The sequence below is a fragment of the Oryx dammah genome, unplaced genomic scaffold (genome assembly GCF_014754425.2).
Source record: "Oryx dammah isolate SB20612 unplaced genomic scaffold, SCBI_Odam_1.1 HiC_scaffold_11, whole genome shotgun sequence".
Lineage (NCBI taxonomy): Eukaryota > Metazoa > Chordata > Mammalia > Artiodactyla > Bovidae > Oryx > Oryx dammah.
This window is the reverse complement of record NW_024070195.1, coordinates 32,524,733-32,550,484: the sequence shown is the minus strand read 5'-3', so window position 1 is coordinate 32,550,484 and position 25,752 is coordinate 32,524,733. Positions and strand designations below refer to the sequence as shown.

General features: G+C 39.0%; 1 protein-coding gene across 3 annotated transcripts in view; it reads right to left on the bottom strand.

The window, feature by feature from the left end:
* Positions 1 to 25,752, bottom strand: part of SUPT3H (SPT3 homolog, SAGA and STAGA complex component) — a 399,531-nt gene that overhangs the window by 87,464 nt on the left and 286,315 nt on the right. For all 3 annotated transcript variants that reach the window (XM_040249540.1, XM_040249542.1, XM_040249539.1), the window contains exons 7-9: positions 11,338 to 11,413; positions 4,371 to 4,483; positions 3,505 to 3,612 (exon numbers count right to left, since the gene is read on the bottom strand). In XM_040249540.1, coding sequence (XP_040105474.1) covers positions 3,505 to 3,612; positions 4,371 to 4,483; positions 11,338 to 11,413 — 297 coding nt within the window. The remainder of the gene's footprint in view (positions 1 to 3,504; positions 3,613 to 4,370; positions 4,484 to 11,337; positions 11,414 to 25,752) is intronic.

The following is a 25,752-nucleotide window of genomic DNA, read 5'->3' as shown; positions in this document are numbered from 1 at the left end:
TTAGACAGCTCATTAATTCAACAATATTTAAAAGTTACAAATACAAAAACCCAATTTATTATTATCCAGTCCACAGAAATGATGCCATCATCTTACCCCTAAGGGTCTAAATATATTAATTTCTAATATATTAATTTCTAATCTGTCTGATCATTCAGATAAAAAATAGGATTCCTCGGATACAGCTTCCAAAATTTCTGCTGATTCAGTCAGATACAGATATTTTTACTGAGAAGTTTTGTCAGTATTTCAAAAGTACTCAAAAGGAAGTTCTAAACTTTCCCCCCAAACAGGATGCCTTTCAGACATTCTCTGTATCATGGTAACCAGCCTTCACTTCAAGGCGAAATAACTCCAACTCAGTGCTTTAGGGTCACTGTAGATTTATCTCTAGCTCCTCCAACACCTTCTTCCTTCCTTCAGAATATCCCTCATACCTACCCGCTTTCTTTGACTATGCCTGCAAGTCTGCTCTCTCTCCCTTGTGGAGGTCCTTCAAATATTTGAAGACTGTCTATCTCACAGCCTCTTCCCTTCTACAGGTCAAACACCTCAAGTTCCTTCTACCACTTATTATGAGACATGCTTTCAGGGTCCTCCTCCCACCCCTATTACTCTCCTTTAGATAGCCTCCACTTTGTCAATGTCCATCCTCTAGGATGGTGCCTAGACACTGAAACAAAACAAAAGATATTGTGATGTTTCCTTTTCAGGACCATCACAATACTTATCATTATCAGAAACTTTTAGGCAAATAAGTCTTTTTCATATATGGTATTATAAATCTGTATCTTCCCAATCCTATCAAGTGTAATAACCATGCTATCTACTGACCTATAGTTCTTTATATTTTAAAAATTATGCTAAACTTTGTAAAACATTTTGCTGAAATTCAGATACTGTTTTCAAGAGTATTTCTTTGATCTGCTTGCCTAGAAACATCAAACAAGAAGGAATAAAGCTAATGTGGCATGAGTTGCTCTTAGGAAAAACAAGGTAATTCCTAGAGATCATTCCTTTCAGAATATAAACCATATGTTTGACAAAAAACTCTGAAAAATTAACTGAAATTAATATTAACCTTGATAATCTGAGAAACCTAAGCTTAACTAGCTCAGTTAGTGTTCAAGAATGACAATTATTAAAATAGAATGCATGTGATTAATTCCATGCCTTGTGTTTCCAATCCAATTGACTGTACACAGCACCTCCATTTGGATCTTCTTAAAATACCCTTTTGAACTCATCGCTCCTTAGCCAAGAAACTTTCAATTCTTCCTTCCCTAAGCATCTAAGGCCTTTATTTTCTAACTTCCTACTTCCCTTCTCAATGAATCCTTGGCTTGAATATTTTAATCAGGTTTTTTCCTCTCTGTACAACTGCACTTATGCTGCCTCCAAAACCTACAGTATCTTCCCCACTTTTACCATCTCATCAAAGTTTTATCTTTTCTTCAACACTTAACTTCTTTGCTGAAGTCTTCTTTCATTATACTTAGGGAGCTGCTTTTATCTCTGAACTTTCTATGACACTCATTTAGAAATCAGAACATAAAATCTTGAATTGTCTGTTTGTTCATTTACTGCTTTGCTAGTTTTGAAGAATGTTTTATCTCCCTGAATACAGATCATATTAGTCTCCAGAGCCCCCATGGGTTCCTAACCTGGTAAAGTCCCTAAACCAGCCCCTTAATTGTGCTTACTGACCTGCAATGCTGATGAATAGAAATTCCTGGCCTAGAGTGGTCATTTTTGTGTGTTGAATCAGGTAATAAAGGGCAGAAAGACTTCCAGTCCCTCCAAATGTTCATTTTGACCACTAGTCACATTGGAGGAGGAGTGTCTGGCAGGCCAGGGAAATGCTGGAGGCTTGTATTGACATATTTAGCCAGGATGCTTTCTGACACGCCTGCTCCCACCTCCCAGAGAGCCCAGGAAGTTCAACACATACAAGCCATCTCTCTTAACTGCTGGGTAGCTGGGAGCAGCAGCTGTGGTTGCTGAGCATTGCCCAGGGCAGCTTGGCCACCCTGGAGAATCAAGAAAGTGGGGCGGGGGGGAATACAGTTTTCCTAGCCACGTAAGCAATCCCTGAATGTTCAGGGAAAACTAGGCTTGTTATGTTCACTGTAAATTTCTTTAATTAGAAATGCTACAACAAATTTGTCTGATGTTAATGAAAAGCATACTTATACACATATTCATAAAGTGAACACGTACCAAAGACAGTTTAAAGGGTGTTCTTTGACATCATAATTTGGGTTTGTAACATAAAGAAAACAAATACTGTTTAATCAACCGAGTGTGCTTTAGGGACTTTTAAATCATGTTCACTGATAATGATGTATAACCTTTTTCAAGAAAAAAAATGGATTTTTAATGGGCATAAACAGTTTGATTCCTACTTTAGTTCTAAGCCAATCTGGTTCCACAAGGGGCATAAAAAAGATGTCATATTTTTGGCTTGTAATAAGATACAGGCATGTATCTTTATATATCTCATAAGTATTTCAGAGCAGAGACATTTAAACATGGAGTCCAGTGGGTTCACAGATCCTTTATATTCATGGAATGGTTTCAGAGAGTCTCTGAATGCCCTGAAGTTGTATACACAATGTGCAAATGTATTTACGGAGAAAGGATTTACAGTTTTCTCTGGATTCTCCAAGGGGCTTAGTAGCCATTTTCAGGTTATAGGTTTCACCTAACTTGATCCGAGGCTCACTTCATATTATACATGTGAATGTTAACCAAACCTCCTTGCTGTCCTCTTTATGGCCCTTAGGTTGAATTATATGAGACTGATGTTTATGTTAGTGTAAAAAAAAAAAAAGATTATTTGCAAATTCATTAACTAGACACTACATTTCTGGTTTTTAGGCACATGCTGTTTATAGCAATTATTTTTTATGCCAAAAATGATACATACTTATTATACAAAGCCTTAAAGTTGGAAAGAAAACTTCACAGTCCCCACAGGTGGGGATCCCAGCAACAGTAACTGAATATAGAAAGGATGTGATTTTTTACATGATTGGATCAATCAAACCACAAAGGATACATGGAGCCATATTTCTTTAAATCATGTTTAGAGATGGATCCATAACTGGAAAGTCCAACTATCAATAATGCCAGGAATTATCATTACATGAATAAAATAATCCTTTCATCTTTGAAGCAAAAATTAAATACATAACTTTTCTCCATGTTATTCAGTTAACTAAACCAAGTGTTTATCTCCCATGGAAATGAGAGATACTCTTTCACTGAAGGGTCAGGAATGCTAAAGAAGGCTAAGAGAAGGTGATAAGATCACTGCATTAATGGACTGTTAGGGCCTGAAACATAGTAGGTATTTGTTTGAATGCTGAATGTATTAAGATTCTGTGACTGAAGGCTATATATTCCTACATAATCTTTTTCTTAGAACTACTAATGGAAATACCAGACATGAGGACAAAAGAAATCCACAGACCTGTCAAAGCCAGATTCTTTAACACTCACCTCAGTAGAGTTGTGGTACTGAATGAAGGTGGCAGAAATGGCATGGCTGAAGGGGTCTCCTGCCTTGGTTACCATGTCCTGCCTCACAAGAAGAGCCAGATCCACTAACTGAAAGATCAGAATAAGAAAGTCACAGAGCTGGAAATAGTCACCAAGGTGACTGAAACGGTAAAACTACATACAAGCATTATATCCCAAATGTTATTAGTAAGATGGTCTGCCTAAAAAAATCTGTGTTGTGGACATACATGTATGCTTTCATGGCTGGTAAGTGGACCTATTCATGAACAGAAAGGATATAGTCTGACCTCCTAGTGGAGTAGTTCTCAAAGTTTATAATCTCCGGGGAAAATTTTAAAATACAGATTGCTGGGTTCCATGCTCTGAGAGTCAATAATAATTTGGTACGGCTGCTCTAGGATGTAGCTTAGAAATTTACATTTTAGACAAGAACCAAGGGGAAGCTGATGCTTGCAGTCTGAGAACCTGGCTCTGAGAAACTACTAGAGGACAGTGATTCCAGACTCAGGTTTTGGTAAGCACTCAGTGGATGGTACATTTCTAGAGAGGTATTTTTCAAAGTCCAAAAGTAATCTCTAGGCAAGAGAGATGTGTACTTGGAATTCAATGTTGACGAAAACAAGTTGCAAGGAACAGCAGTCACTTTTGCCTAACATCCACTGGACCTGAGGATGCAGAGAAACATAACTGGCCTAAATTTCAGCAAATAGTGAGATTATCATAGAAGAGAACTCATGGCTGTTTTCAGTCCTGGTAGAGCAGCAGGCGGAAGAGGAATTGATCATGGACAGGAATAAGGGGAAAGCAGCTACATACAGCTTGATACGACAGATTCAAGTTCTTACCTGTGCCACAGTTTCATACGCTAAATATGCTAAAATTTCCATAGCAATAACATTGGGCTTTATCTCCATACTACCGCAGTCCAACCAGTCTCGAAATTTGGACCCTTTTTTGGCTAGTCATTAAAAAAAAGTAGAGAATATTTAGTTTTTGAAGTGTTTTAATACTGCATATTACTATCACAAAGTGAAAAATATATCTATTGAAAACAATGTGTATAAAATGCAATTAAAAAAAAATCTTATTAGTGTCTAGATATATTCTAGTCCCAAGAATGCCTTTACACATTTGTGTCTTTCCTATCTCTGCTGCCTAAAAGTACGCTAAACCACTGAATGCTTAGCACTTCTTATAGTGTGTTAGAATAGGTTATCACTGACCACAGATTCTGTTCTAACAATAGTCAGAAGAATCACTTGCTTGATATAACTTTATTCTTATGGAAAGAAAATCCTGCAAGAAAGAACCTGTGATGAAAAAAGAAGCACATGGAAATGTATTTTTACTACCTTTCAAAATAGGTCTATTTCTTGAGTAGGCTCGAAGTTGTAAATTTAGAATTAAACGGAACAAACTGATATCTGACCTGATCTAAGTCTGTGCTTACATTTTCCTGATGAAAAACGTGTCCAAATTCTTAAGCGTGATTCTCAAAACCACCCAGAATGATTCCAACCTGCCTTTGTATTATTCCCTAATTAAAATGTCACCTAGGCTTGAGTTAATCTTCTTTGTGTTGACCCTTGCATGGGATACTCTCCTATCACTTGGCTTCATTCATATGAATCCTGCCCAGGGCCACAGACACACGTTCCCCATTCCAATCATTTACTGAACTCTTATCAGAGATCCTTCTGTGTCTGCTCGTGATTTCACAAGCCACATTACAAGTTTTGTGGGTCAGCACCACACATCTCATCTCTCTGCATACCTAACAGTACTGAAAACACAAGGAATTTTCTGTTAGGTATCTCGAAACTGCCACAGCACTAAGCAGTCTAATGTGACATAGGGCCTTCATTAGATATTACTAACTTAACTAGTAATCTAGAGGAAAAGATTGATAGTGAAGATTTTAATCACATCTATAACGTAATCATCTTTAAAAAATCCACTGATTATTCTTTTGATTAATCTGGTCCCACAGGTCTGTGAAACACTTAATGGTAACTTCAAGCATGATGTTTTGATCCTGATAGATACAGTACTCCTGGATTCCACATACAGAGAGTTTTCTGCGAAATAAATCACAGGAGACATTAAGTCCTGCTATTGAAGCACGTATCCAAAGCTGTCAGCCGTGGCCGAGTTACGGTGATCCCCACCAAAGCTATCTCCCTAAAGGAACCAATCTTCCCAGTGCTCTCTGACATGTAACATTCCATCTAACTAGGAAGCTGCAATAGCTCACAAACACTTGGTTCACATCTGTGGAATACTTCTGAAGTTAACAGGCAGCAATTTGGCAAGATCAATAAAATGTACCTTATTCATTTCTCCCTTTGACAGACAGTAACAGGGAAACTGGTTGGGGCATAGACTTGGATTACCATGATACTGAATGGTTTGCCTTAGAAAAGAACAGAGATCCTTCTTTCATTTTTGAGATTGCATCCAAGTACTGCATTTCAGACTCTTGTTGACTATGATGGCTACTCCATTTCTTCTAAGGGATTCTTGCCCACAATAGTGATATAATGGTCATCTGAGTTAAATTCTGGTCCATTTTAGTTCACTGATTCCTAGAATGTCGACGTTCACTCTTGCCATCTCCTGTTTGACCACTTCCAATCTGCCTTGACTCATGGACCTAACATTCTAGGTTTCTATGCAGTATTGCTCTTTACAGCATCAGACCTTGCTTCCATCACCAGTCACATCCACAACTGGGTGTTGTTTTGCTTTGGCTCTGTCTCTTCATTCTTTCAGGAATTATTTCTCCACTGATCTCCAGTAGCATATTGGGCACCTACTGACTTGGGGAGTTTATCTTTTGGTGTCCTATCTTTTTGCCTTTTCATACTGTTCATAGCATTCTCAAGGCAAGAATACTGAAGTGGCTTGCCATTCCCTTCTCTAGTGGACCACATTTTGTCAGAACTCTCCACCACGACCTGTCTGTCTTGGGTGGCCCTACACAGCAGGGCTCAAAGTTTCATAGAGTCAGACAAGGCTGTGGTCCATGTGATTAGATTGGTTAGTTTTCTGTGATTCTGGTTTTCAGTCTGTCTGCCCTCTGATGGATGATGGTGAAGGAAAAGACCCTGATGCTGGGAAAGATCGAAGGCGGGAGGAGAAGGGGACGACAGAGGATGAGATGGTTGGATGGCATCACTGACTCAATGGACATGAGTTTGAGTAAACTGCAGGAGTTGGTGATGGACAGGGAGGCTTGGTGTGCTATACAGTCCATGGGGTTGCAAAGAGTCAGATATGACTGAGTGACTGAACTGAACTGAACTGAACAGGGAGACAGGTATTTTGTGTCTTTGCTCTAAACACTCGATTTTAAAAGTGAGGGAAAGGAGAGCTCTTGGTCAGATCTGTCCATCTACGCAACAGAATGGGCAGCTTCCTCGTTAGCTCTTCTGCACTGAGAAGGCAGAGGTGAGGACCCTGGGTGTGTCGTGGTATCCTAGCACCCAGAAGAGTGCCTGGCATTAGTTTACTCACCATAAATATTTCTAGAAGAAATGAGTGAGTGAATGAATGAAAGGATAAACAAATGATAGATAGTTCTTTAATAAAAGGACAGGATCCAAACTTCTCCATACATCAAAAAAGATGCACAGAGGTCCCATAAGACTACTTGGTGTCACTAAGTTGCATCTGACTCTTGCGACCCCATGAACTGTATAGCACACCAGGCTCCTCCGTCCATGGGATTTTCCAGGCAAGAATACTGGAATGGGGTGCCATTTCCTTCTCCAAAACCACTTGGGTTACTCCTATTCCTCCAACAGGTAAAGATTCTTAGGTAATGCTGTTCCTGACACATGGGAAGGACTGTTTCAGAGATGGATCCTTCCAGGGTAAAAGTGGGTCCAACACAAGAGGCATAGATACCTCCAGTCATGCTGGTTTGTTTTTAGCAGATCTGAGGGGGCTTCAGACTCAATGAGTTCCTTTTCCTTCGTCCCTCTTCTCACTGTATCAGCATTAAGGGTAATCCTAGAAATTTATCAACTTATTCAGATAAGTTGATATCAACTTATTCAGAATAATAATGATCAATAATAATAATAATGATCAATAAATTTATCAATTTATTCAGAACCTTGACCAAAGGTCAAAAGTTCCTAGGACCATCCTCTTTCTGATACTCCCTGGTTTTTAGCCTGTGCTGGAAATAAACTTTACATAATAATTTCATCTGGAAATGTAAGGTTAGTTAATACTCATATACTTTGTCTTTCTCGTCAGTAATTGGGGCAAAATTCATTCCATTCTCACCTCTCACCCCTCCATGTTATTTTATTATTTCTGCCATATCCCTTTTCACCAGCCTTTCCAGTCCTGACCCTTCCCTCGGGGCTCTCTGTGATGCTCACTGTACTCCGAAGAAAGCCTTCTGCAACTTCTCTCTCTGCAAAATCACTGTTATTTGGGTGAATCAAAAATAGCCTTCCTAAGAAGGCATGGTTTTCTCTGGAATTTTTTCTTTCCCTAAGATTTTTTTTTTTTTTTTGATGTGGACCATTTTTAAACTCTTTAGTGAATTTGTTACAATACTGCTTTTGTTTTATGCTTTGTTTTTTTGGCTATGAGGCATGTGGGATCTCAGCTCCCTGACCAGGGATCAAACCCACACCCTCTGTGTTGGAAGGTGAAGTTTTAACCACTGGACTGCCAGGGAAGTTCTTTCCCTGGAAACTTCTATAGTAGGGGGTTCCTTCTTTCTTTCCTTTTATACCTATTTATTGATCAGCTATAAATAGGGATGGTGTCATAGCTCAGTTGGTAAAGAATCTGCCTGCAATGCAGGAGACCTGGGTTCGATTCCTGGGTCAGGAAGATCCCCTGGAGAAGGAAATGGCAACCCACTCCAGTATTCTTGCTTGGAGAATCCCATGGAAAGAGGAGCCTGGCAGACTACAGTCTACGGGGTAACAAGAGTCGGACACGACTTAGTGACTAAAGAGAGAGAGAGATTGATCAGCTGCTGCTTGCCAGCCTGTTAATTTCCCCATATATTGTAGGGCCTGGCAGCAACATCTTCATTCTTTTCTCCCACAGGGAAACCATGAAACAAGTAGACATCAGATTTCTAACCAACAACAGAGGCAAAAAGACAATGGAATCATGTTTTAACCAATAACTATTAGTCTACAATTTCCTACTTAAATAAACTATCAGTTAAATATGAGGACAAAATAAAGGCATTTTTTTAAGACAAAAAGGAGTGCTTTCAAGTACTTTCAGAGGCTTGAGAAAAACAAAATTAGGCTGAGATGGAAAGTTTCAGATACAAGTATACCTTGGAGATACTGTGGGTTTGATTCCAGACCACCACAATAAATCATATATTGCAACAAGGCACATTACATGACATTTTTGGTTTTCCAGTACATATAAAAAGCTATGTTTAAACTATACTGTAGTCTATTAAGTGTAAAATAACATTATATCTAAAAAAATGTACATAGCTTAATTAAAAATAATCTTGTTTGAAAAATGGCACCAATAAGACTTGCTTGACACAGGGCAGGGCTGCCACAAATATTAAACTTGTTAAAAAGAACACACTATCTATGAAGCACAATAAAGCAAAGATCGACAAAACAAGGTATGCCTGTACTTACCAACTTAAAGACATTTTAGGCCAGGAATGTGCTTTAGAAAAATTAAGGATAGCAACTAACAGCAATAGAATAAGTAATATACAAAATAGTTTGTGAAAAATGGAATCAAGAACAGCCCATCAATCCAAATAAAAGGAGGAAAACCAAATAAAAAAGCACAGTAAATTCAAAACACAAAATAAGACAGCATATATAAAACCCAATGTATAAGTAATTAAATACATATAAATTAAACTCATCAATTAAAATACAAAGAGACTCTCAGATTGATTAAAAAGAAAATTTAGGTTATCTGTTTACAAAAACCACACATGAAACAATGGGGTTGAAAGGACTGGGAACAGGTTTATCAAATTATAACTAAATTAGAGCTTTGTGAATTAATATCAGATTTTAAAAGACTTTTAAAGGGAAATGATGATCTGACTTTTATAAATATAAAAACAAAATACTGGTGAATGGGGTCAGTGTTCTAATTGTAAAGCTCACCCTCAGCCTTTATAAGTTATAGACAGGTCATTTTTAAATGCACCAGTAGCCTCAGCTACTGAGTACTACGATTAAATATTTAAAAAGACGCAAATGGCTGGATCACAATTCCTGTACCTTGGTCATGTATCAGCAAAGGTATGAAGAGTCTAGTTCTGGACTGAGCATTCTCAAAGACAGTACCGTGGCACAGAAAACAGATTCTCCCACTAAGGCTTCATGATGAAGTACTGTGGGCACTATATGAAGAAATATTTTTCAATGCCCAAATCCCTCTTCTTTAAAGAAAAAAAAATGGAGCATAAGAAACTCCTTATACTGTAATTATTTTACACAGAAATGGAAAATATTAATTTTTAATCTACTGCAGTTTATTATTGTTATGAACCAAAAAACTCAATTACGAAAAATCAGATTTTTAAACAAAAGAGGTATTAGGACACTACATGTTTTAGTGTGAAATAGCACTTGTTTCTTTAAGTAAATTAAGAATGATTCAAAAAAATAGTTCAATAGCACCGAATGTTACTTTATAAAATGGAGATTTATACTTATAAAAGACTTGAATGCCATTTTTAAACCTAAAATTTACAATACAAAAACCTCTCATTTGCTGAAATTGCCATGATCTGAAGTGTCATTTACTTAATGCTTCACAGATGTATGATGCCAAATTGTTAGTCAGACTGCAAAGTATATTTAGTCAGGAGAAAAAAAAAAACCCTTCCCAAACATGTTTTCCTATATTTTCCTGACATTTACATGGGGTGCTATTTGAAATGTGTCATTTATTTGCACTTTATGATCTATAAATGAAGCTCTCATTTTCTTTTTCCAAATTGAATACGCTGTTACTGTGACCACATAATAGCTTGTCGTTTAAAGACACCATTGTGTCTATGATTTCTCAGACAAGGGTCATGTGCTACTTTGTCATGTTTTTAACTGGACTTTTCATCACACTTACTCTTTGACCTTTACCCTGAAAGTCTTAGTCATCACTGAACTGTTGCTGTAAGGATGTTTTTCCTACACAATCTAGCCCACTATTTATCACAAGCCTTTATGTCCTCTTAATAAGCTGTGTGTGGGGGTGGGACGGCACTAAGTTTACCATCGGTACAAGGTGTGGACTAATGAACTTGGCGAACAGGGACCACGCACGACGGCAGGAAGTTACAGACGAAGACAGAAGAGGCTGTTGACATATTCTATTGTGGTAATAGTATGCACGTGTGAAGGGGAAGCTGGGCATTTATTAACATTAAGGGCTTTTAAATGTCGTGAGTGTACTACCATAGCCCACCATGGGTCAAGCACAATTAGCCAATACCAGTGCAAACATGACTAAGAAACCGAAAAAGAAATTTAAATGGGAATACTAAGGAAAATGGAATTTTTCTGACTAAAAGTAACGTGAATAATTAACATGGGTCTTTGTGTATTACCAGCACCCTTTAAAACTTCTTTATACTTAGAACTGCAAAACAGCAGAGTGGGTTAAAACCTTTTATGGGTTCCCCTACAATGCAGAGGCTGTTTCCATAACAGTTATAACTATGCATATATGTATTAAATTCACCAATTTCTATGGAACAGAGATTGTGTTGTACTTTCGTGTATCTGTAACACATAATCTCTTAAACATATAATGAAGCCAAGTTAAGTGCTTACTTACAGAAACTTAAATGTCGACTTTCACAGAACTCTGCATATTGAGCTGAATCCATAACTCGAGTTTGTCTTTCTGCTCTCTGATAGATGAAAATAAAAAGACACACACCCAAATTTAAATCAAGCGGACGATTATATGTTTTCACAGCTAAAAGTCAAGAGCATAAATTCCATTTCCTTTCCTTACTTTAGATGAATACTTTAGTACCACCTTAAACACCATGATACACCAAATTTTGGTAAGTAACAGTAGTTTTGAAGCTTGCTTGTTTTTTAAGTAAAGTTTAAAAAACCATTTCCTGGTCCTCTGTTACTTTTACTATATTGGAAGAAAAAAATACTAAAGGACCTGACTTAGACTGTGCACTTCTGAATTTTCTTTAACTGTACCATCCTCTTAAAGAAAAAGAAAACTGTGAGGTGATAACAAATTAAACAGAAAATCTGTTATTAACTTTTACTGCCCATCTGCCTTAAAGCTGGGGTTTTTCAACATTAACATAGGAGTCAGCAAATGGAACCCATATAGTTCCCCATAGAACATGGAGCCAGAGCTAAACAATCTATATTTTAAACTGCAAAGAAAATCAAGAAAAAGGTAAACACAACACAGATCCTTTAGTCTGTGTCCAGGTATGATTCACAGTTTGGTGTAGTTTCATTCGTGGGTTTTTGGATTCAGTATAGCAGATGTTTGCTGCTTCACTGTCCCACCAGAGGTAGGATAATTATAATTCATCCATAGTTTGGTGGGAAAGAATATGACCGCTTCCGCTTCCTTGGCAAAGGAAGCATTTTGAAATGAGACAGGCTGGTACTTCTTGGAATGAGTTTCTGGCCAGTAAAGGAAAAAAAATTCCCTGAGATTTAAGAAAAAAAATTTTTCTGCATTGGAAGGACTTTTAGCAAGTTTTCTTTATCACAGTTGGTAGAGTACATTAAGTACCACTTCTAATGTCTGTGGATATTTTTAAGGAACTGAAATTATTCTTTTTTGCATTTTGTTAGATTTGGGCGGGTAGACAACTTAATTCTAACAATCCATCAGTTAATGGAATGAATAATGGTGCGCTAGCTGCAGCGCCATACAGAAAAGATTGTGTCTGTGTGTGTGTGTGTGGCAGCGGGGGGTGTTAAGGCAAAATCTGATGATTACTGTGGTTCCTTCTAAGACTACCGATTATTGTTTCCCTTCCTTCTCTTCCTCTTCTCCCGCCTTCTCATCTTTCCTTCCTAATCTCCTTGATACATACTCTCAAACATATATATGTGCGGACACAAACCCAGGCTTCTCTATTTATCCTCTTGGTTCAAGTATTCTTTTCGGACACTTGCAAGAAAATATTACACCCACACCCGTGCATGTATGTGTACAGGTACCCTGGTGTGCATGTATCTGAAACATCATGTTTCCAGAAGAGTATATTACTGAATTTTTACGTACTCAGAAGTATTTTTTTTGATACGATTTAGTTTTGTCCTTTTTAATGTATCTGATACATGACTCAATAAGAGTCCCTTGGACTGCAAGGAGATCCAACCAGTCCATTCTGAAGGCGATCAACCCTGGGATTTCTTTGGAAGGAATGATGCTAAAGCTGAAACTCCAGTACTTTCGCCACCTCATGAGAAGAGTTGACTCATTGGAAAAGACTCTGATGCTGGGAGGGATTGGGGGCAGGAGGAGAAGGGGATGACAGAGGATGAGATGGCTGGATGGCATCACGGACTCGATGGACGTGAGTCTGAGTGAACTCCGGAGTTGGTGATGGACAGGGAGGCCTGGCGTGCTGAGATTCATGGGGTCGCAAAGAGTCGGACACGACTGAGCGACTGAACTGAACTGAACTGAATGGAAAATGGGAAGCAAGAAAAGGATAATTTATGTACTTTGAACATTTCAAATTAGTTACTAATGTGTTTATTACAAAAACCCTCCCTCTGAGTCTGATATCTTTAATTTATGTATATATTACGTATACAAGTCGGTATATACATCTGACTGTTTGTCTGTGTCTGACTATAGCAGGAACCTCTCAGGTTTGAATTTACAGCTCCTAGAAAATATCTGACATGTGGTAAATGAGAATAAAACACTTGTGGAATAAACAAATGCTACCATAATTGGTCTACCTTGTGGGCAAATTACCATAATGCCGCCAGTCCTTGATTATCCAGGTGTTCTCCAGGTCTCCTCTGCTACCCTCCAGCTAGACAGCCTCACCCACCAAACACACACTAGACAGAAAGGACTCAGGCAACTATATAAAAAGCTCCTGACAAGACTTTTAATATTAACCTTTCTGGTGGCTCAGAGGTTAAAGCGTCTGCCTGCCATGCGGGAGACCTGGGATCGATCCCTGGGTTGGGAAGATCCCCTGGAGACGGAAATGGCAACCCACTCCAGTATTCTTGCCTGGAGAATCCCATGGACGGAGGAGCCTGGTGGGCTGTACAGTCCACACCATGGACGGAGGAGCTTGGTGGGCTATATAGTCCACAGGGTTGCAAGGAGTCAGACACGACTGAGTGACTTCACTCTCACTTTTCTTTCTTTCTTCCAGAAGTTGAATATTTAAGACCCGTCACCTACATACAGGCAGGCCTAGACAGTGACAGTTGATGTATTTTATTAACAACTCCTTCAGCATCAGTGCAGAAACTTTCGATTGGGAGCCCTTGAAGCTACTAGATCATGTACAGAAATTACTTACCAAGTGCTTAGCATATAGCAAACACTCAATGTGGAGCAGTCGACTCAACAGCAGAGATTTATCGGCAGTACAAAATCATGGCATATTAGAGCTATAGGGCAGCTTGAAATTCATCTTGTTCAGTCTCCCTCATTTTATACTTGATCTTAGCCAAAAAGTTAAGAAAGCTCTCTCATTTCAAAGATAAAGAAATTGAGGTTCAGAGAGCAATGATTTGCCAAAGGTGATCAAGTGAGAACTGAAGTCCAGGACTCTCAATTCCTTGAAGAAGCCTATTTTTTTTTTTTTTAAATTATAAAGAGTTGCCTCAAACCTACAGTAGTTTTTAATCCAATATTTTTCTTTGGGATCATCCTCTATACATTATCTTTACTAAAACGTATCACAGAGTCACTGTCACTAACATGCCCAAACTGTTCTTAAGAAAATGAAATTACGAGGCCCTGAGCGGTTAAACCACCACCACCACAGTCGCTCAGTCATGTCCAACTCTTTGTGACCCCGTGGACTGTAGCCCGCCAGGCTCCTCTGTCCATGGGATTCTCCAGGCAAAACTCCTGGAGTGATTGGCTGCTTCCTTCTCCAAGGGATCTTCCCAACCCAGGGATGGAACCCGTGTCTTCTGCATTAAAGGCAGCTTCTTTACCGCTGAGCCACCAAGGAAACCTGTACTTACCTTGGTGTGGCATATCACTTTAAAATGGTATCACTTTGTACATGCCTCACAATATGAAAGGGGTTGGGAAGCCCTCCTGCTAACATCCTCGGAATACACGTGATGGGACATCGGCACTCATGCTTTTCACAGCACGGTCAAGTGTGATCAACGGGAAACTAGAGATGTTTACTGGGAGCTGAGGATGAAGAAGATGATTCAGATTCGCCCCTCATGCTAATTTTTCTTTACTTGTCTCTCTTCCCAAGGAATTGTTTCAAATAACCAAAAAAGGGGGACAAATTTGACCTCATGAAAGCATCCAAATGATTTAGCATCTGATTATACTATCTCCTCATCTGACACTATCACCTTAAACACTGGGAAAGTCAGAAGGTATCTAACCTTCATGGACTACATATTCTTTGCTTCCTTAATCTCAGTGTTGGCCACTGCTTAGCCTGGACTCACCTGGGCCTCAGTAAACATTTGCTGGCTGACTGAAGAACTGGGCAGATGGACGGGTGAACTGAGGCAAAAGAAATGCATATAAATCCTTACTGGCTGATCTACAATCAGGAACTGTAATATCTGGGATCCAACTGTACAAATTTCAGAAAGAGTAGGCAACTTTTTTGAAGCCAAAGACCCATAAAAAACAAGATGTTGGCCAACAATGAACTAAGGCTGGCTCTTGTTTTCTGTCTTATCTTAATTCCACTTTCCCTTCTGCTTCTCTTCAGAGCACTCTCTGTAATCCACACTAAAGTGCACATTGGCAGTCCCTTTTCTATTCCTGGAACTTTAAGAAATCTCTGGAAAAAGATGCAAGGGGGGAAAAATCATAAGCCTAATAAATAACATGACCAAAAAAAAAAAAAACAAAAAAACCAATCCCTGCTCTTTAGATAGAGCAGCACAATAACCTTTAGGATAAACAGTTTTCATAGCTCCATCTTACAAGCTGAGCACACTGAGATGTAGACAAGTTAAAAAAATTAAAGCATAATGTTAATAAACAGGCAACTGCTGCTGCTGCTAAGTCACTTCAGTCGTGTCTGACTCTGTGCGACCCCATAGATGGCAGCCCACCAGGCTCCCCCGTCCCTGGGATTTTCCAGGCAAGAACACTTGAGTGGGTTGCCATTTCCTTCTCCAATGCATGAAAGTGAAAAGTGAAAGTCAAGTTGCTCAGTTGTGTCCAACTCTTCGCGACCCCACGGACTGCAGCCACCAGGCTCCTCCGTCCATGGGATTTTCCAGGCAAGAGTACTGGAGTGGGGTGCCATCGCGTTGGTAAATCTTGGGTGGGTCCTGAATGACCTACTGTGGGGTAGTATCACTAAATAATCATAGCAGACTAATCACAGCTTTTTTTCATCCTGCTGCTAAGTCACTTCAGTCGTGTCCGACTCTGTGCGACCCCATAGACAGCAGCCCATCAGGTTCCCCCGTCCCTGGGATTCTCCAGGCAAGAACTGAACATCCTCAAATGACACACATTCTCCTGATCTCAAGACTCTCATATGAATGTCAGGTCAAGTCTGCATTACTCATGCTTTTGTATCTACAAGTCCAGTTCGTCTTCCGCTTAATCTGGCTCTTCTACCCAATCCTGCATTTCTCTAGGAATCAGCAGTGCTCCGAACATTCATAACAATATGCTTCATACTCAGAGGCTTTTCTGAAATTGAACCTTACTAGTACTACAACGTAGCAAAGCACTACCAGGTAGGGGCATACATTTGAAAGAATTATTACCTTGAAAAAATTACTTCTAAAATCTTCAAATGCCCAATGTTTTAAAATCTACATGAAATCACTTATTAAAAAGGTAAAACAGAAGAGTCATGCTAACAATCATTCACCTCATTATCAAGCTTGTTCGTCTTTCTGGTTATTGTAAAACAAAAGGCAGAATTGCAAGGCAGGTAAATTTACTTTCTGGGTCCTACTTGAATGAAAACAGGGGAGCAAATATCCCTACAAATGTGTATGTAGTATAATTTGTTCAACACCCGAACGCAACAGACTCTCAGTATGTATTTGTTAATGCAAAGTTTCAGTGAAAAGTTTTTACTTCAGTTGATGTGAAATTGCTTGCATCTTTGAAAAACACTTTCAGTGACAGCAACGACAATCACCATTTGCCCTGCATGTTTCAGTTTGAGGTATGAGGCTGGATTCCTTCTGTAGCATGCAGTTTCATTTAAATTCTCTCATGCTTTCACTGAAGCATACGTAAAGGTTATAGAAGCTGTGCACTGGCGTATCTCTTGGCGGCTTCTCAAGACACATGACTTTCTTCAGCAACACAGAATCACAGAACGTAACATTTAAACCAAGATGAAAGCTTATCTGCTTTCACTTCTACCTTGAATTAAAAAAAAAATCTTATTTTGATGACACTTAGAAGTCTTACAAGTGAATTGCAAAGTCCTTTCTGGATGGAAAACGCTAAATGCCAATGGTAACCTACGAAATACCTTATGTTAGACAGGAATAGGTTGCTGAACTTGAAAGCTACATACAGAGCAATTGCAGCAGCATCCAGCCACTTGACAACACATGAACTGTGGAATGCTGATGACGTTCATGTTTGCTGTGGTCTACGCCAGAAGGACACGCAAAGATCAGTAAACACCATGGCATCCTGAAGAATCTCAGAAACCACAGACATTCCCACCTCACTGTAAAGAAGAAAGCTGAGGTCCAGAAAGGTTATGGGGCTTTATCTGGATTACTGCAGAGGCAACCTGGTGCCCAGGTGAGTGCTGGCTCTGTTTGCTGGGTCAGTTTGTAATTTACTGGATTCCCTTCCCAAGAGTTCAGCATGTTTCCTGCAAAACATCTCGTAGATTCCCCTGCTTGTAATTGCCCACTGCAATGCTCATCAGTTTGGGCCTGGAGGACCGCAACAGGGTTCTGCTGGTGCCTTCCAAATATTTTAACTCTCCCAACGAATCTGGGTACAATCACTTTAAACAAAAACAAGGAGAAAAGACCTAGGCATAGAGGTCACCCTTTGTCACATCTGCCACGTTCGCTTTCCCCTGCCCCTCCCTCATGACTGTGTTGGACATCCCCTCTCCCATCCCCATGGCAACTTAGCTCCTTTTCTTTCAGCATAATCCTCTACCAAGTTTGCCAACAAGATCTACCACCTCCTTTAGCAAGTTTTCCCTCAAGATCCCAGGCCACATTGCTTCCTCTCTTCTAAACCGTACACGCTCTTCTGGCTAGTATCATACCCCATGCACTTCTCTGTGTGTGCTGCTTCTGTCTCCCCTCAGGGATTATAGCTGCAAGAATGTATCATTAACTGAAAAAATCAAGCTGAGAATTAGAATGCTGTGTGTCTTGATCCCATTTATGTTGAAACACAAAAGTGTCTGCACACAACATACATACATGTTTGCAAACATCTGGAAGTATACGCATTATGCTTTTAATGGTATTCATCTCTGGGAGCAACATTAGAGGGAACTTTTACTTTTTCAGATACACATTTCAGTAATTAAAAATTTTTTTCTTAACTGAATTACAATTAGGGAAAAAAAAAGATTTTGGAAAGTAGTGAAATCTTGAGTTACAGAAGGTCATTAAATAAAGGTCCATGTGCTAAAACAGTATCAAAGCGAGGACTCAAGAGGCAGAAAGTCAGAGAGAGACAGCAGTAGTTGGGATATATGTTCTCAGAGAAAGTGAAGGAGGGTGAAAAAGGAGAATGTCACTGTGATGTTAAGGGAGCCAGTTCAGAATCCTGGTTGGTGTAACCTTGAAATCAAAAGTTCATTTAAGCCTGACCCAGAACTTTCTCTGAATTATATAACCAGTAAAGTGAAAGTGAAAGTCACTCAATCATGTCTGGCTCTTTGTGACCCCACGGACTGGTCCATGGAATTCTCCAGGCCAGAATATTGGAGTGGGTAGCCCTTCCCTTCTCCAGGTGATCTTTCCAACCCACAGATCAAACCCAGGTCTCCCACACTGCAGGCAGATTCTTTGCCAGCTGGGCCACAAGGGAAGCCCAAGAATAACTGAGTAAAGATACAATATATTTCCTAGCCTAAAAATAAAGGTTTCCGTTGTTATTGATTTCTTCCCCCAGAGTGATTTTTATAATCCACCAATTTTATATGCCCAAGGTACTAAGAATGTATTATACTAGTCAAATGAAGTTTCCTGAAGAAACAGCGCTATAGATTCTAGGAGAACATTTAAGGAATTTAAAAAGAATTTTTGTGCTAAAAATAAGTTAGTAATTCTCAGTAAATATAAAGCATCAGTGATTGAGAAATACTCAGAAGGATATTTGTGATATTAGTTCATAATAGAGTTGTTTCAAAATATTGGATTTTTTGGTCTGTACTCTGGGTCTAAATATATTACTGTTAATATAGGATTTTTTTCTTTTTTCTATATTTTAAACTACAAAGAATAAGCATGAATGATTATATAAGGAAAATATAGTTGTTATCAAAATCAAAATACTACATTTTAATTTGGGGTAATGCCTGCTTCACATTTTAAAATCTGAATTTATTAGCTAGTAGTGGAGAAAATTATTCTCAATAAAACATTTCCTGTCTTGGGATAAAATGCATGCTAGGAAAAGTATCACTTAAAAAAAAAAATGGAATAAAATTGCTTTACAATGTTGTGTTAGTTTCTGCTGTGCAAACAACTGTATCATTTTTTCCCATTAACTTAGTACCAAACAACCTAAACCCATGTTTAGTTGTAGACTCTCAAGTAGTATTAGTACTAATGTTCACTGATGTTTTCCTGAAATTGTAAACAGGCTTTGTAATAACTAAGCTGGCAAATAATATAAAAAGCTATGTGAATTTCTGTCCAAACTAGCTCTTTAAAGTGACAGAAGATGGACCTCTTTTTTATTTTCCTGATTGAGAGTTCTATAACCTTTTTTGTGGTTTCTATTTGGCTGTATACCCAAAAGTGAGCATATTAGATTAATATACGTAAGCTCTTTAGGTATTCTGAATAATTCTTCTAAAAATTCTCATAGGTTTATGCAATATCCAGATGAGTCGACATGACTTTTTAGAGTCTAGCAAATACACGAGGACATAGTGAAATATGTTGGTTGTTTAGGGTAAAAATTCACAACTGGAAAATACGTATGTTTGTTCCAATGACTGCACAAAATTTACTTCATGCTTTCTCTTTCACCTTGAGTTAGATCAAATTCTTGAGCAGTCCAACATATGTACTGAACTCAGGCCAGCTTCACTTACATATTTTTAAAAATAAAATCCTGCGAAGCAGGGAGACTGTCATTGCAGCATAGGCCTCATATCCTTGTCAAGGATATAGGGAACTCTATATAAGAGCAAGAGAGCCTTCCTTGGAATTTCCCTGTTGTTACTATGTGTTACATCTGAGTATTTTCAATGAAGACTTTTTTAATATATGAAAAAAAATTTTTAGCTTACTTAATTCCTTCTAAGCAAGTTCCAGGAGTTTTGCCTTTAACATATACCTGGAATGACTTTTCATCACCTTCCACTTTCACTCCTACTACTCTGGTCCAAGCCATCGTCCTCATCTCTCCCTTGGACTACTGCAATAATCTCCTTGTGGGTCTTCCTGCTTCCACTCTGCCTCTGCTCCTATCCCCAACCCTGAGTCTTGACTGTGCACTAGCCAGGATGATCAAGTTTTCAGTTTCAGAGTTTCAGAGTTTTCAGTTTTCAAAAACTGAAAATCAGATCATGCACTTCCATGGAGCTATTCTTCCCAATATAAAGTAAAATTTAAAACAAAAAACAGCTTATCACATACAAAATAAAAACCAAAATCCTCAGAATGGCCCATAAAGCCCCTACACAATCTGGTTCCCTATTACTCTCCGACCTCACCTCCTACCACTGTCCTCACTCCAGTTACTCTGGCCTATCCTGAAGTTTCTTGAAAATGTCAAATAACATTCTCATACCAGGGTCTTTGCACCTACTACACTCTGTCCAGAACGTTTTAACCCCATATCATTGTCCAGCTCAATTCCTTAGGTCTCTGTTCCAAAGTCACTTTATACAAACTGTTTATGGCCACTTAATACAAAATAGCAGCTCCCTCAGGTCACTCTCTGTCCATTACTATGCTTCATGTTTCTTCCTAGCTCTTACTACCATCTGCCACAGTAATATTACTCTCTTATTTTCTTGTCTATTTCTTTCCAACTAGAATGTGAGGTACCTGATGGCAGAGATGATGTCTACTTAACTCAGTACTAAGTTCCCAGTCTCTACAGAGCTTGACATACAGTAGTGTTTCATAAATATTGGTGGAACAAACCCATATATACTTTTTTTTCTATATTCTTTTATAATTATTAAAAAAAAAAATTTGGCTGTGCCATGAAGCATGTGGGATCTTAGTTCCCCAAACCAGGAATGGAACCTGAGCCCCTTGCAGTAAAGATGTGGAGTCTTAACCACGGGACTGCCAGGGAAGTTCCTTTCTACAGTCTTTATAGAGAAAAGTTAATACTAAGGCAAGGTTTCTCAGTCTTGGTAGTACTGACATTTTGAGCTGAGTAACTCTTTGTTGTGAGTCTGTTCTGTGCCCTGAAGCATGTTTAGCAGCATCCTTGGCCTCTACCCACTAGATGCTGATACCATCTGCCCACCACTTTGTGGGCCGTGAAAACGAAAACCCAAACATTGCCCAGTGTCCCGCTGGGAGCAAAATCACACCAGCTGAGGACCACTAGTCTAAGGGGAAGGGGACTAACACTGGTTGACTCACGACTATGTGTGTGTGGGTGTCACACTTGGTCTTTTCATTATCTCTTTTAATTTTTCCAATAATCTCAATGGGCAGATACGATTCCTGTTTTTAAAATGAAGCATCTATGATCAGATACATTAGGTAACCTCGTGTAAGTTTGCTAAGCAGGTAAGAGGCGTGTACATTCTGAAGCCAGGTCTGTCTTATTCCAAAGTCTATGCTGATCTTTTTCCTACCTTAAAAAAATTTTTTTATTGGAGTATGGCCGCATTACAAAGTTGTGTTAGCGTCTGCTGTGCAGCAAAGTGCATCAGTTACACTAATACACAAATTCCCTCATTTTGGGACTTTGTTCCCATTTAGGTTACCACAGAGCTCCGAGTAGAGTTTCCTGAGCTATACGGTAGGTTCTCATCAGTTGTCTCTTTTATATATACCAATAATTGGATTATAGGCTTTTAGTATTTGCTCTGTTCCATTAATTGGGTTCTCCTCTTTGGGGGGGTTTCAGTATACAGCTGTAGGAATTTCTCTGACTGACTTCTATGCTTGTCACTTTCTCTTAAATCCTTTTCACCTCTTTCTTCATTTCTTTTAGAATTTTGACATTTCCACTTTTTAATATTCTATTCCTGTCAAGACAGTATTTTTACTCTGAAGCCTCAGTAATGAAACTGCTAAAGCAGAGGTGACAGAGGGGAGGGAAGGAGTCTAAGAGTCAAGTTTCTTTCTCCTCTACAAGGTATGTTTCAATCAAACACCAGAACCCGCAGGGCAGAACTTGGAAAGCATTGGGCTCTCCCATGCTGCCTGCCCTTCAAGGGACGAGCACTGTGCCTCCACCCTATGGTTTCAAAACAGGGGCCACACCATGCCTGGGACTCACAGGATGACCACGATGCTAAAGGAACAACTCACCCCACACATCAGTCAGTGACCTTTTAAAAATGTAATCACGTTGTCGTTTCTATCTAACTCCTCTTTGGTTCTGACATCACTGTGAGGTACTGCATGCTAACACACTTCATTCATGTCTGACTCTTTGTGACCCTGTGGACAGTAGCCCAGCAGGCTCCTCTGTTCATGGGATTCTCCAGGCAAAAATACTGGAGTGGATTACCATGCCCTCCTCCAGGGGATCTTCCTGACCCAGAAATCAAACCCGAGTCTCCTGTGTCTCCTGGATTAGCAGGCGGGTCCTTTACCACCAGCGCTGTTAGAAAAACGGCAGGCTTACTTGTGGAGGATAGACAACATAGAGCTCCTAAAGCAAGGACCAGAATAAATGCTGCTCCTTTCAATCCTTCTGAACGAATACACCAGGACCTACCCTTGCCCCTCATCACTACTCCCTACTGCAAAGCTACGCTATTGCTGCCAGAAACAGCAGAGATAACTGGCTCAGTGGTGGATCAGAATAACCAGTTCACAGTCTCTGCTTCCTACAATTTATGCTGATGCTTTCAATCTCTTAGTTTATAAAACAACTTAAAATTTGGCACTTCATATAGTAAACCTTAAGTACTCTAGCTAAGAAGGTATTCTAATAAAATGGTTAAAATTTTCATTTAGTAATTTTCATCTGAAGGAAAACAGTGCTGTAAAAACTGTGATAAACAGGGGTGTAAAAACCCATGTATAACAATAAATTTGAATCACACATGCTTTAAAAAAATTCAAAAGAAGAAACTATGAAAAGAGGAATAATGAAGTCTATTAGGCACCAGTGAAGAAACAAAGTCATCAGTCTGGGAAAAATTCTCAAGGGACTATGTGACAGAAGAAAAAATAGGCTTTTACAACTGGACGCCATCTGAGTTAAGATTAGAAACAAGACAAACCAAATTAAATTGTTTATTTCCCTAAAGAGAATGCTCTTAACCATTTTCAAGCTGACGTTTCTTTTCTCATAATTGGCTGAGCTGTTTTCGTGAGTCAGAAATGAGCAAGTTCATCAACAGAAATCTGCCACAAAGACTGATGTAGCTGCAAGCATGAGTTAACCCCAAACAAAAAGAAGAAAAGGATTTCCTGACAATGCCAAGATTTAATCACTGAAAAAACCCAGAAACAGACTTGACCAAATATGACTCTGATGAGAATACAAGGGCATTTTGGCTATCCCAACTGCTTTGGTTTCAAACATAATAAATGAAAAATTCTTAAATTATTAACAGGAAAAAGCAGAAATATCTACACATTCAAAAAATTAACGTCTATTTTTACTTCTACCTTAAAAACTCTTACCTAATTAAAAAAAATTAAACAAAAACAGAAATAACTTTAAATAACTGTTAAATAACTGCAGGTTCAAAATCTTGGAAAGATAGAGTCCCGTAGGGCCTTATCTTCTGAAGAAGCCTTGGATGTACTTAAATTAGTATTTCAAGCAGCCTGAAAACTATGATAGCCTCTTGGGCTTCAAAGAATGCAGAACAGCAAAATCCCCTAGAATCATAAATGTAAAACCTGTAATTATGGTTATTTAACAAAATGGTTTCTATTAAGATATTTGATGATGAAATTCCCATCCTCAGATGTCGGTGCCCAAATTTTAATCAGCCTTTACTCATGAGTAAATGTATTGTAACTGCTATTTGATTAAATGTCAGTGGCCATTAGGCTGGGTTTTTCAGAAAGAAGGCTTAAAGAAGGCATGCCACAGAGGGTGTGGAATGGATTACAAAGGAAGGAAGAAAGGAGAATTGTTTTGGTAACTGGTGATGTTCAACAGTGCTTTACCTTACGTGAAGTAACCACAAAGACTTTAAGAAGCAAAGACAACCTTGGCAGCAAGAAGAACGGGAAGACTGGAGGTGGTAAAACGGTGATGTCAAGTAAGGAAGACTCAGCACAGAAGAGCAGCAGTTTTGAGTTTTATGTGCATTGCTTTACTTGTTGATTCTCCTGACAACTGTCTGGGGTCAGAAGGTCAGCTATTATTACCATCTCCATTTGACCAATGAAGACACTGATGTCAATGAACCTCTGTGGCTTCAAAAAAAAAAAAAAAAACACAAAAAAACAACCAACTTCATATTTTGAAATCATTTTAATTTACAGAAAACTTACAAAAACAGGACAGAAAGTTCCTGTGTACTTTTCCCCCCAGCCTCACCAGCCCAAAGACTCCTTGTCCCTTCTGACCTCAGAAGCCAAGTGGGGTTAGGGTGCGTTCACTACTTGGATGAGAGTGTTGTGGCTTTTCCTTAAGGTAAACGCATACTGCTAGGGAGTTAAGACTCCTTCTTCAAAACCAGGATTTTTTCCACTATGATACTGATTGCTAGAACAAAACTTGTCCCTCAAACATTTTCTGTCCAAATATGGATAGAATTCTCCAAGTAAATTTTACCCAAGTAACATTACCCAAATAATTCAACTGGACATTAGTGCTGCTCCAACCTGAGCTCTGTGTAGCTTTGAGAAGACTTAGAAAAGCCTTCTATTGCGAGCAAGACATTTAACAAGATACAAGGGGACAAATGTTATGGAACTGTCTCATATAGTCCCTTCTGAAGATACATGCTACATTTCTAGAGTCATTCTACTGGGTGAGAGCAGGAACGGTCAGAAAATAGCCCAATAATTTGATCTTTCATGTGTGTTGTAAACTCTTTGACTGGTTCTGTCTCCGGTCACTCTGAAAGGAAGACTGTACCTAAACTATATTCCATTTGCATGCATATGCACAGGAACTTAGCCTTCTTGTACATTTTTATAAAGATTTTGTCAGAGACAGATACTGTTTTTTAGACACACATGTGCTGGGCATTGAACTAGGTACGTTACATGTGTTTTCACAAATCCTCCTCAACAGTTCAAAGATGTGGCTTCAGTTAAGGAATCTGAGAGTCAGAAACATTAAGCAACTCGCCTAGGATAGTAACAAAGATACCTGGGACAAGATAAGGCATGGAACCGTGACTTGAGTACCAAGGTCTGTCTGACCTCAAAGCTGATGCTCTGGTCATAATACCATGTAGTATGAAGAGAATCTCAGAAGGAAGACAGGTGCACTGCAAACAGCTTGGTAAAAGAGTTTTTAACACATTGTCATTCTGTGATAAAGGCTTTTTACTCGTTGGTGATGACTGACATCATTGACTCAGAAAATGATACCAAGGAAACAAACACATTGATAAGCACTTTGAGAATAAATAGTATGTGTGTGTGTGTTTAGTTTGTAGGTTTTCAGTGGGAAACACACTACAGTGACCTAAGCATGCTCTCATCTGTCTTGGAAGGTCAACTCTCTTCCAAAGAGTAAGAAGCAACAAGAAAGCTCAAGGTG